General features: G+C 44.5%; 1 protein-coding gene across 1 annotated transcript in view; it reads right to left on the minus strand.

Annotated features, from left to right (window-relative positions):
- Positions 1 to 622: 622 nt before the first annotated feature.
- The window catches only part of LAMB1 (laminin subunit beta 1), a gene marked incomplete at its 5' end in the record, with an annotated part of 42405 nt that continues 30044 nt past the window's right edge, over positions 623 to 12983 (minus strand). The window contains 10 exons of the mRNA XM_068190057.1: positions 623 to 936; positions 1846 to 2005; positions 3258 to 3434; positions 4289 to 4430; positions 4597 to 4804; positions 5533 to 5677; positions 6061 to 6264; positions 7734 to 7975; positions 9158 to 9342; positions 11014 to 11383. Of these exons, the coding sequence (XP_068046158.1) occupies positions 800 to 936; positions 1846 to 2005; positions 3258 to 3434; positions 4289 to 4430; positions 4597 to 4804; positions 5533 to 5677; positions 6061 to 6264; positions 7734 to 7975; positions 9158 to 9342; positions 11014 to 11383 (1970 nt within the window). The remainder of the gene's footprint in view (positions 937 to 1845; positions 2006 to 3257; positions 3435 to 4288; positions 4431 to 4596; positions 4805 to 5532; positions 5678 to 6060; positions 6265 to 7733; positions 7976 to 9157; positions 9343 to 11013; positions 11384 to 12983) is intronic.

Genomic DNA, 12983 nt, shown 5'->3' on the forward strand with positions numbered 1-12983 from the left:
GGGGAGGCTGATGTTGGGTATTAGAAAAAGGTTCTTCACCTAGAGGGTGGTCAGGCACTGGAGCAGGCTCCCCAGGGAAGTGGTCACAGCACCAAACTGGACAGAGTTCAAGGAGTCTTTGGACAGTGCTCTCGGGAACGTGGTATGACTCTTGGGGTATCCTGTGCAGGGGCAGGAGTTGAACTTGATGGCCCTTGTGGGGCCCTTCCAACTCTGCTTATTTTGTGAGTCCAAGCTTGGATTATGATATAAATTTGGTGCATTCATACTTTCAGAGCTGACCTCTCTGTTTTCACTCTACATATCAAGCGTTTCATAATCAGTGACATGAAAGTAGTCTTAGGCCTAAATGGGTGTCATGCAGGGGGTACACAATCCTTTTCGAATGCTGTGGCATAACTGACTAAACATGGATGGTATTTCTTCATTCACTGGTAATTTGGTCTGAGTCACCATATTATGTTTTATAGCAATAGTAACCCTTCTTTAGAATTACACAGTTCAAGCCAAGATTTTATTAGATCTCTAACCAGTGTAAGAACAAGACTTGCTAAAGGATTAATTGATGTACCATTGCAGCTACTGAAAATAGGCAGGAACTTAATGAGTCATACTAGGTACATAGAGTGATACAAAAGTACTGTTTATTTTCAACATCAAAAAGTTACTTTTCTTTGGTTCTGTGGCTTTAAAGTCAATATAAAACCTGTTCACCTTATCAGGTCTTAGTGTAATGTCAAAAAGAACTAGTATAATACTTGTAAAACCCACCCTGAACACAAGCACTTCCCGCTCCTGTTTATAAGCAAGTGCTATAAACAGCAACCTTCTGGCTGATTGTCTGTAAGAGGGAGCGAACTGTCTCTTCCAGCTCCACCAACTGCTTGGCTTTGTCTTCCAGAACTTTCTGATTGTTTTCATATGTATTTTCCAAATCTGTAGGGAAAGGAAGGCAAAAAACACAACTTAATTGGTGGTGTTTTAATGCATGTAAATCATTACAGTTATGGATAAACTACTATTCAAATTTATTTTTATTGTGGAAGATATTCTGATTGGTGAAAAAACAAAAAACAAAACCCCCCAAAAATCAACAAAGGCTGTAATGGCATCTTTTTATTTCCTTAACATAGGGATGTAAAGGAACAAAAGGTTTTTTCCAAAGGTAAAAATCCAAAAGCGTATTTTAAAATTTTAAAATGTAAAAGTGTATTTTAAAATAATTGCCATTCTTTGCTCTATGGTGGCTTTTACAGAACAGTGAAACGCTTTGGCTTGTGATGATTAAGACTACTTAGCAACTCACAGTAACTGTGCAGGAGTAGCAAAGAGGGGAAGAATGAATTCCTGGCCTGGCAAAACCAGAAGGAAAATTTAATTCTGTCTCTGGTAGCAAGGGGCAGATTGCCTTGTTCTGGCTCAATCAACTTTGTCAACAGTAAATGTTAAATTAATCTGTGAACTGGAACTCCTGTGTCCTGAATAGCTTTTGTTTTAAGAGCTTTCCAGGGTGGGGTGAGGGGAGTACTGTTTGGAGATGGGGGTCTTGCTGGAACACGTGTCCTTGTCCTGAGCAAAGTAGTTTTGTTCCTTCCCTGGGGCGGTTCTGCGGACAGTGAGAGTTGCCACACCAGAAGTTTGTGTCTCACCTGTAAGTTTCAGCTTATTCTACAGAAATCTTTGCTTCAAAAGACTGTATTATGTCCATAAGAATAAGGAAAGCAGATCAAAAAATAACAAAAGAGTACCTTTTCTTTTCCCCTTCTGCTGATGAATAGCTGGTTTAACAGCATGAAATCGCTTCATGTTCTAAGGTGCCAAATTACCTCCTCAGAACAGCCTTACCTTTGAGCAGCTGGAGTTTGCTGTTTGCTTGAGCCAACAAGGCTTTAGCTTCGTCTTGCAACACGCCAGCTTTCCTCCTGGCCTCGGCCGACTCCTCTGTCTTCTTGGCAATGAGCTCTTCCACGGTTCTGTACTTGCCGCTCAGCTCGTTGTTGAGGACCTGTTCCGAATTAAAGCACAAGATGGAGCTCACGCGAAGCCAATACAGTGGAGGTGGCATGTCCTCCCTGTCCTTTACTAACCCTGCTGCAAGGAGAGACCGCGCTGGAAGCTCACTTAACAAAAGCAGAAACGGTGTCAGGCTATTTCCTACTTTCTGTCCAAGACTAAGAGCTGTGGTGAAGACTCATCAGTTGTTCCTCTGCAGATCTGTGGCTGTTTTACAGCGTCAATACTGGCACTTGGCAGAGATTTGTGGGATTCAGTTGCAGGGTTCTGTAACTAATGGAAGCCATGGCCCCTAGAACTGCTGGAATACATCTGGCACTGCTCCTGGCTGAGTGGTTGCATCTGGGGGAGAAGTAACCTTGCTACCCTTACAGCAACAAGAACTGAACTGGCTGCCCAGCTGGTGTTAGTGAAGGTGCTGGAAAAGTAGTGAGATTGGTTTCTCAGCTGTGCTTTCTCTTGCGGGGTTAAGATTAAGAAGTCCTATGGCCCAGCTAAATTCAACCATTGAGCAAGATAACAAACCATAGCAGCACTGGAATTCTCTTGTGTTTACTTGACAGCACCTGAAATACTACTTAGTGCTTGGATATTGTTGATTTGATGGATAATGCAGCTCTCCTGTCACAAAATGGCTCTCTGGAGACTGGTAGGCTAACTACAGACAAGAGATGGGAGCAATGAAACTTCCTTTGGCAGACTGGTCGACTGTTTTGTTAATGAACGTTCTTTTGCTATTACAAAAGTATGTAGCAAACATTGGGAGTAATGCTATATGTTCACAGAGAAAGATCTTGCATCTCTGATACTTAGCAATTACTTCAGTTTTGTTAAGATAATTATTTTTCCTGCTGCTTGAGTCTATATATGCCAAATTCTGGTTTGTTTGTCCTGAACCTATCATTGTCATAGAACCATAAATACTCTCTATACAAGTGGAAAAAAAAATTCCAGTTCTCCTATGACATATAGTAAAGCTGAGGAACAGAAACCCATCTGTAAAAGGCTGACAGGTTTCCTGCAGCTATTTCAGAACCCAAAAACTTCCCAATACATCTCTCTCAGGATCTGATACCAAAGTAAAAAGTTGCTATCTTTGGTAAGAGCCTAAATGTTGGAGTATTTTCTACCCCTAGAATATGAACAATAAATGTGATGGATCACATGTATTCATTCATCTCCCTTTAGCCAAACCTGGAGGAGTTTTGCTAGCTTCACTTTAAGATTGTTTCTGAGCTTCTCACCTTTTTAACTTCTTCAGCATTTTGTTTTGCACTAATAATTTTGTCTTCTATATTTCCCACATTCCCTGAATTTGTAGTAGCCTTTTGCCTAAGGTCTTCAACACTCTTCTCTAGCTCAAACAGACGTAAGGTGGCATTGTTCAGCGTTTCTGCAGATGCTGCATTTTCAGATTCAATCTAACATAAAGAAGAATGAGAGTTAGATTTTCAAAAGACAATGGATATAATACTAAACTTTCTTCATAAACCCTGCTCAACTAACTTGTGTCCACATACCTGAGTTAAAAACAGTGTTTTAGTTTTACTAAAAATGGCCCATTGCAGTCAGGGTGAAAAAGCTCAGTGCTTGAGAATGGTACATATGGGGCTGCACGAGCATTAAGGAACAAGGTCAAAAAGTATTTGATTGCATTATACATGCAGGAGTTGACTAATCCGTTGAAAAAACTTCAGACATTTGACTCCATCATGTGATAATGGGCTTGTGAAGCTTCTAAACTGGCCAAGCTTCATAAGTATAGATAGCACAGTGGTCTCATGAGGGCTTTGAGATGAAGTCTGCAAATACTATATCTGACAAGATTGCAGCACTTGGCACTTGAATCCAGCATTTGTTTATTTTAATCTGGTGCTGCAGTACTGGATGACACTAAGCACACCAATACACAACCAGAGTGGCTGGCAGGTGTGGCTTGCCAGGGGTCTTGTCAGACCTGCTGGTTTAGAGGGCTACAGTCCTGCTTATTTAACTTGGCTGGTGCAGTATACAGGGTGAGAAAAGCCTTTTGGTGGTTTTTTTGTTGTTGTTGTTGTCTGGTTTGGTTTGTTTATGAGAAAATAGTCCCCTGGCATCTGTCCCACTCACTCAAAATTTGATGTGAAGGCAGGAATGATGCAGTTTAGGTGCATTTTAACTTCAGCCTTTGCTTTGCAGTACCCAAGACCTTTCCCTACACAGGCTTACATCAGTTTCTAAGCATCAGACTTGGTGCTGTTTCTATTATCTTAAGAAATACTCATAAAGAACTCACCGAAGTCAGCAGGTCTTGAGTTCCTTTAATATCTTCATCAGCCTGTTTGATGGCTTTTTCAGCTGCATTTTGAGCTTTTTCAGCTTCTTCCAGTGCTGCTTTCACCATGTCTGCAGTGACTTTAACATCTGTTGCACCTTTGCTGTGGAGCGAGATTGTTAATGCTAAAGATGCTCTTACTTTGGAACTGGAAAAAGAACATATGCTGCAAGAGGCTGGTTTTGCCCCTTACTGAAGGAATGAGAATTTACATCAGGGAAAGTTAAACTACATTTTCTGATGCAATGAGATGAAACAGGGCTGCATACCTCGCTCTTTTAGCTTCCTCCAGTAGCATTTCTGCTCTGGCAATGTCTCCAGCACTCTGCTGTAGAATGACCTCAACGTCAGAAAGGCTTTCTACACGCTCACGAATATCTTCCGTCAGAGCCTGCAGCTGCTGGGGAGTGCTTGGCATCTCCATGTTCAGCACTTCATTAGCCACTGCCTCAATGCTATCCAGGTCAGCGCTGTCTTCTAGCAGATGGACACAAATGACAAAGATGTGAGTGAAAGCTTCTCTCTGTCACGTCTCAGCACTCAAATTCTTGTTCAGCTGCTTCCTTAAGAAGGAAAATCATGGGAAAACTTCCTCCCCCAGATTTAAGGAAAATCAAGGTGTTAAAATACCTTCCCTAGGCTAAACTTCTCTCTCAGGAGAGGCTCAGCAGGTGTATAGGCCCTGCTGGCACAGCTCTCTTGGCAGCCATTTGAAGATCTTGGTGCTCAGCTGCACCACTCTGTGGAGAACCCGAGCCCACAGCTGCATGTAGATGTATTTGTGCTTCCAGCATAGTTAGCCCTGAGCAAACAGGCAAGGAATGGGCTGCTGGCAAACAAGGCTCTCATTTAACCTTCACTTGCTTTCTTACAGAGGGAGAAATGCAGTTTCTGACTTGCTTCCCCTTTAATACTACTTTGTCTTTCTAGCCAGAACTTACAGACATACTTGGCAAAGTACAGCAGTACAACAGCTTCAGCTGAAATGCACACAAGAACATGTCACAGTTAGCTCTCACTTTCTTATTATCTTGGTTTTCTCTTACTTTTTCTCAGTTTCCAGATTTCATCATACACACTGTCTGTCTAGGGGAGGTGGGGGGAATGATGACAACTGTTGCACTAACTCTTGGAAGATAATGCAGATGTAAAGCTCGTTTTCACAAACCCAGAATGAAAATATTATTAAAATGTAACATTCTTACGCATTAGGAAGTCTCTAATCTGTTTAATAAGATTTCTCAGATCTTCATTGCTTCTGTCCACTTGTTCTTTTGTAGCATTGGTTTTCAGCAAAACTGCTTGTGCATTTTGTTTTGCTTCATCTGCTCTCTGTTTTGCCTCAGAAACCTAAAGAAATGAAAATGGAAGGTTTGCTTGCTTATCTTCTTATGCTTTAGGGCTTGTTTTAAAACAATTCATCTGGAGTCAGATGTAATAGTAACAAGGAATGCTTTTTCTCATAAAACTCACAGAACACTTGGAAGCTGGCCCTGATCCATACCACCAGTGCTAGTTTAAACAACTCAGGCTGATGTTTAGTTATCCATGAAGCTTCACTCTAGCAAGCTCCCTTTCTGAAGATATTTACAAGCATGATGAAGTTACACAACCCAAAATAAGTATTTTCTGCAGAAAACCAGCACATACTTTGTCAATTAGTATCTGTGCTACAACAGACAGATTTTCCTTTTTCTTTTTTACTATCTTAACAATTGATTTGGCATATTTACCATTCTGGAGAGTTGCTCAACTTCTGCTAATGCACTGAGGATGTCTCTGTCAAAATCCATAGCCTTCTGCCAGGCATTGTGAGCTACAGTCACCAGCCCGTCGCAGCCGGGGCCTCCACACTTCTTCTTCCCCTCGTCTGTCCGACAGCTCAGCCCCCCACACTCGGACTCGGCACAGGAGGCTCCCGGAGCAGTGCCACACGTCTGCAGGGACACAAGGGAAGCAGTCACAGCCTGATTTCCATTCCATTGCGTGGGGGCTGGAGTAGGACACTATTCTACCACAAAACTTCAGAGTAAGCTTTTTTTTCCAAAAAGCTAAACTATTTCCATCAGCAGCATTGCACTGAGAATTATCCACTCCTTGGTCAATTGTTTGGTAATGAAATAATACAGGAGTTGGTTTAACCAGAGAGAAAATTAGAAAATTCCCTGTTCTTGTGAGGCTCTTTTACCTTTTCATGCCCGTCCCTTCCCCCCGTTCTCTTTTTGCCAAATGATAGTCACTAACTCAGGTTTTGCAGCCAAAAAACCTCCCTGGAAAAACCTAGGGGCTGAGCCAAGTTAGCTGCAGCTGTCTCCTGTGAAGTGTAAATGAGTCCCTCTTACCTGTTTGGCACGTAACCCAGCAGTAGCTAGAAAGCAGAAAGGTGTGTGGGTGTGGAGGTGTGTGTGTGTGTCTCATGATTACACCTCCAAGCAACTCGGTATTTACTGCCTCAATAAACATGGACCCAAGATTTCAGTTCTTGGGCAGGAATGTAGGGGAAGGAACAGTCAGGGCAGGAATGTAGGGGAAGGGAAGCTAAACAGAAAGATGTTTCTTTCTTCCCTTCAAAGAAAAAAGGAGGGCTGAGAGGGTGGGAGGGATGACTGGTTGTAAAGGACAAGGGACAATCAGTGTGTGAAGAACTCACTCTCTGCCACAGGCCTGGCCTGCCTGGGGTGCCCTGCAGCCTGCCTTCACCCGGGGTTGTTCAGGGATTGTTCACAGAATGCAGCTGGCCAACTTCAAAGAGAAACTGAAGGAACATGCAGCCTCTCCCAAGAAGAACCTATCCTTAATCATATTTACAGATGAGCAGGCACCTTCAACAGAGAATATGCCCTTTTGACTCCAGCTCCCTGTAAATTCTGCTTTGTCTCGAGCAGGAGGATGAGCCTGGGGGGATGCTGAGGCCCGTGGGTGTGAGCAGAAGCATAGCCTGGCTGGGCACTGTACAGGCACAGAGTGTACCCGATGGAGCTGCAGAAGGGAAGAGGGGAGCCTAGGGAAAGCAAGCACTGAACTTGGGATAGGCTGAAGAGGATGGCTCTCAGCCCAGCAGATTTGCCACACTTTTCTGCACATGGGAACTCTGTCCCTAGCAAAGAACACTGGATTAGAGGGGTGATGCAAAAACAGGTGCTCTGTTGGGGCTGGGAAGAGTGGGAGGAAGACCAACATGAAAGGCTGGTCTTTGAAAGCCAGTAGTGTCAGAGCCCACCAGTTAACAACCCAGTTCCAGCCCACAAAACCGAGGGGCTGCTCAACCAAGCGAGGTGCATTTTTCATGAAGCAACTGCACATCTCACACTGTCACGCCCTACAGCTCCTCCCTGCCCGTTGCTTCATCACAAACCTGACTCTATTTCTGCTATGGGTTTTGTCCCAGCAATTCTCAGCTGTGTACCTTCTCAGCCACCTCAGAGAGATCCAGGCTCTGCAGCTTTCCAGCAAGTTCATCCAGAAGGCGCGACTGCTCCTCTTGTTTAGCCTTGAACTGGGCCTCCTTCTCATTGATTAAGTCTTCCACTTCCTGCCGCGTTTGCGCTGACAGCTCCACGGCGCTATCGGGATGAACAGTGGAGGCGTTGACCCTCTCCTCTGCCTCCAGGGACATCTGGAAATACTTGGTGATACTATCCAAGGCTCCTGCAGAAATCAGAGGGAGCTGATGAGAACTCTGTTAAGTAACCCAAACTAATGTATATTACAGATGTTAGCAGATGACACATGAGGGTTAGTGATATATCACATTAAATGCAACGCTGGCCTTGGCAGCTGTGCCATTGCAAGGTTGACAGAATTTGGCCTCTTGTAGAAAAAAAAGTTTGCTTCTTTGCTTGGTGGAGAGTTTCAAGCTGGTCTTTGAAGTTAAGTCTTTCTCTGTCCCTAGTGACTGGATTCTGCTTGTCCTAAGGGCAAAAGGCGATATGGCCTTTGAAGGTTTTTAGGGGAACAGTCTGTTTTCTAAGGATTCCCTTAAGCCATTAGTTCTTATTGCTTGCCCTGGGATGTCTGGCTTATGGAGTCACTGCTTGGAAACTAGACAGAGCTTTCCTAAGAAACAACTGCTTGATGAAAGATGCTGATTTATGGAACTGTTGATTTTGGACAATTCCTGGAGAGGCCTTGTGTGGCTGTGAGGGACCCTATGGGGGTGGCTATACTCTGCACCTTGGGGAAGGTTTCCTTTGCAGAATTCCAAAAGTCAGGGAGTCCCCTGTTCCACATGCTACTCGCCTCAGTCTGAAATTTCCCATGTTCACTGGAAACAATCTCAGACTTCCTGCAAACCAGGAAATATATAAGAAAAAATATAAATACTTTCTTTGAAGTCAGCTTTTCAAATTTCCAAATAATTTGGTGACATTCCTCTTCCTCCAGCAAATTTTGATTCTTGGCCCATTTCAGTGTGCCAATCGACATGCAAGGCTTGGGTGGCTCAGTTTGACCCTTTACCATGAGCTCTTTTTTTCACCCAGAAATAGCAATTTAACAGACTGAAGGGAGCAAGGGGAATGTCCAGGCATATCTTGAAATCTGTGGTGCACTTTCTTCTGTTGTGTCTCATCTACAATGTGTTCAGCATACCTTAGGACAATTCTGTGCCCCAAGAATTTGAGCCAGCTTTACAATGTGCAGAGGAAGAGAGACAGGATGAGGGGGCAAAAATTCCTGCTGCATCAGCAACTCTGCTAATGCACAGAAAGAACCTGTCCCGGAGGAACTGTGTTTTATTACAAATTAGAAGATTAATCTGGTACTTAAACCCATGCACTAATTAAATCTTTGGCCACCCTGCTGCTTTCTCCCCCTCCCTGTGACACTTACCCCGAACATCAGAGATCTTGATGAACTCTAGCTGCTCTGCGAGTTCTTTCACAACGTGGTCGAGACTTTTGGCATCTGTCTCCAGTGCACTCAGGTCTGTGTCTGTGCTATTGCTCTTTGCTGATAAGGCTGAAAGGTTTTCTTCTATGTCAGCTATCTTAACTGTAACATCTGCTGTCAGCTTTCTGTAAAACAGGCACAGGACTCAACATGGGGAGGAAGAAGGGTCATACGCCTCATACTCCACTGGAGCGTGCTGGCTAGAGATGTACCCAGCTTCTCCCATGGCAGGACCTGGGCTCCCTTAGTGCAGCTCCAAGTGATCTGTAACAACATGCTTACCTAGAATACTGTTTTGTTTCCTTTATTATACAAACCTACCTTTTAATCTACAGCACATACATAAACCCAAAGCACCAAATTGCTCAGAAACAGCTGCGCTGTGTAAGATTGACTGGAGGGAGATTCCAGAGGACTGAAGTAATGCTCTTGTATCATGGCAACTGCATAGGTCAGAGTTGACTACTATGATCCATACATAATTTGCTTCCCATCCCACACAGCTCAAATGTAGTTTTGATTACTACGAGCACATCAGGCAGAATTGAACTTCAGGAAGCAAGGAGGGGGGAGCCTTAGTTTTAACACAATGGATTCTTTAAACTCTTCTGTAGAGATCCCTCCTCACCAGAGTTTTGAAGGAAAACCTCCTGCTCTAAGCATTCACTCAGTGAGCCATGGAGCTGGCTTTAGCTAGTAGGATAACCCTAAAAGGAAAAGCAAGTGAGTATTACATGTCAAGGCTGCTGTGGAACAGAAGTGGGCATAGGAAGCTATTCCCATCCATGGTGATCCCAACAAGCCAAGCATTTCCTCATTATGAAAGAATCAAGGCAGTATTTAAGATCTAAGATCAATTTACAGCTCTCTCAATAGCCCAACAGCCTGCTGCTTTCCAGGACTCCTCCAAAGCCCAGTACTTTCTATACAGCCAGAGAGGAGCAAGAACAGATACACATAAGGTATGTCAGGGAAAAGCAGCTCCTCAGCTGCTCTGATCTCCCTCAATACACACAGAGTCCAGAAGCAGCAGCAATCCCCAGCTCTCCAGCAGGAGGGAGGGGAGCTGTAAGACACAAACTATTCCTAATTGAGACATTTGTGCTTTAATCCTCGCCCCTTCGCTTTGTGCAGTTCCCTTCACAATGCACAGGCAAGTTGGAGCAGTTGCAGACAGGGCTAGAAAGGCTCTGTAATCCTACTTAGCGTTAGACTGCCCCATCTCCAGACTACCATCTTTTGTATGCTTAGCGCTAAAAAGAAAATACAAGGCTTCTACTCTGAGAAAAATGGAAACAATCCTTGTTATAAACCTGGTGCTTCCCCCAGCACGTCCTCAGAGTGCAGAAAGAAGCCCAAGTTTCCAACTCATCAGCTACAAGGGAAATCCAGGAATTTAATCTCTCCCCCTCTTCATTCTCTCACATAATAGCAGTGTTTGTCCTTTGCCCTGGGGCAGCACAAGGCAAGCATGAGTGACTCCGTGGTAATTAGCTGCCTAGAGAGCAGTGGGAGCAGGGCAACCCAGCCCAGCACTGGCAGCTGCACTGCTCCTGCCTGTCCCACCAAGCTTCTGCTCCCTGGTTTCTGCCCAGTGGGATGGGCACTCACTGCCAGTGCTGAGCATGGCAAGGTGCTCCAGCAGCCCAGGAACCACAGCACCCTCACCCAGCCAGAGGAGCCAGAGTGCCCTCAGCCTAGCATGGGGACATCAGTCACTCAAGTAAATCCCAGCTCACTGGAACTGCCACTTCTTCCCACGACAGACTTATCCATGTAACAGTAACTGTACTCACTCTGCTTCCTCGAAGAGATTCCCAATGTTCTTCAGGGGCTCGGCTGCTGGATTTTGAGCGATGATGGTTTTAATTTCAGTGAGCTTCTCTTCCAGCGTGTTGAGCGTCTGCTGGTATGGACCAGTGACTCCAGTGATTTTGAGGGTGTTAGCCCTGTCCAAGAACTGCTGGGTCCTATTAGCCAGCTCGCTGATGATCACATCCCAGAGGGCAAAGCACTGGTGGCACGGCACGCAGTCGGGGAAGAAGCCTGAGTAGCCCCGGGAGCACTTGTCACAGTGCAGCCCTTCCACCCCTTCATTGCAGATGCACTGCCCAGTGGCACGGTCACACTGTGGGGTCTGGATGCCACGAGGGTTGCAGTCACATGCTGGGAGGAGAAAAAGGCACATGTGAAGGCCATGGAGAGGGAAATGACTGTGATGTTGGCAGGGTGGGAAAAAAAATTAGTTATAATAAAGTGGTGAAATGAATACAGATGTGGGCAGTGTCTCAATTATAAAAAGCTAATTATGGATGTATCACTTATGTATGGAGCAAGTGTGAGTGAGGAGAGAGATGGAGAAATAACTCAAGGGGAGATCAGGATTTGCTCATCTTGGAAACAATAGGAACAATAATGGAGCAAGGATGGACACCGCTTGTTGCAATGTTCAGATGTCAGCTAGATAGCAACTGAAAACAAAGATCCCAGTTTCTCTCCCGCAATGAAGAGTGAGTAGAGCAAGGCTCTTGGGACAGGAAAAGAAGTGGCAGGCAGGCGCATAGCAGAGGGTTTAAGAGCAAACCATGAGAGAAAAAGGAAAATTGAACTAGGAACAGCCATTTACTGTCTCCTCCAGCAGAGGAGTAACACTCAGGCAAGGAATCCTGCAGATCAAAACCCAACCACCTTCCCCTGCACCTCCCACAAACAGCACACTAAAAGGAGATAACTGATTACACAGCACATGGTTAAGTGAGGAGCTCTCTTCCATAAGGCACTGTGGGTGCTAAAAGTGGAATTGGCTTCCAAGAACAGGATAAATCTATGGAGCAAAAGCCCTTGTGAGATCTTCCAGGCAGAGAGGTACAGGGACTGGCTCAAATCATGCTCCTGCCATGGATAGTGGGAAAACATTCACCACGCACTCTGAGGAGCCTGGCACTGGGCTGACATTTTGGGTGTACAGAAAATCAGAAAAAAATCTGGCAGTGAAAAGTAGAATAGAACAAAGAATGTGGTGATGGGCAGCCCTGTAGTGTTTGAGGTGTTAAGGACCAAGAGCCTACATGCTGTTTGTCACCCTCAGTGGAAATGAGGACACTTAACAGATTTATAAATTTTTAAAAAATTATTTCACACTGAGCACAGACTTCTGTTAGTATTCCACCTTCATGAAATGCATTTCTTTGGCACTAATGCATTGCAGAGAGAAGTGACTCACTTAACTTAGTGAAGCACTGTCACTGCTGAAAGCACAGACACGCTCTGTACACAATGATGCTGTCAGGAGAAGCTGTACATAATAATGCTATCAGAAGAAGCATTTCCATGCAGCAAGGCTGCCACTTGACCTCCTTAACCACACAGGAGGTGGCAGCAGCAGAGAACATCACCAACATGAAAAGCTTTTAATAAAGACACGGCAGCAAGGAACAAAAAGAGAGGCTTTGAAAATATGCACATCATTCTCCTATCATCATGGCAGAGTGCACTCAAAACAGGTCAAGCACATGTTCCTTAAACAGGAAAAGGACTGGCATACCTGATAAAACCCCTCACTTACACATCCATTTACCAGGCATTCTCAAAGAGGTTAAATGGCTCAAAAAATCCCATAAATCAATTCACACACTCAAAGCAAATGCCCCCTTGAAAATAGGGCAAAACACAAAGCTGTTTTCAAGACTGTACATTGTTTGCTTCAATGCCAGAACACAGTGGTGGTCTTCAATTCAAAAATTACACAAAGAGCCCCAGCAGAACA

Source organism: Anomalospiza imberbis, chromosome 5 (genome assembly GCF_031753505.1).
Source record: "Anomalospiza imberbis isolate Cuckoo-Finch-1a 21T00152 chromosome 5, ASM3175350v1, whole genome shotgun sequence".
NCBI classification, from domain to species: Eukaryota; Metazoa; Chordata; class Aves; order Passeriformes; family Viduidae; genus Anomalospiza; species Anomalospiza imberbis.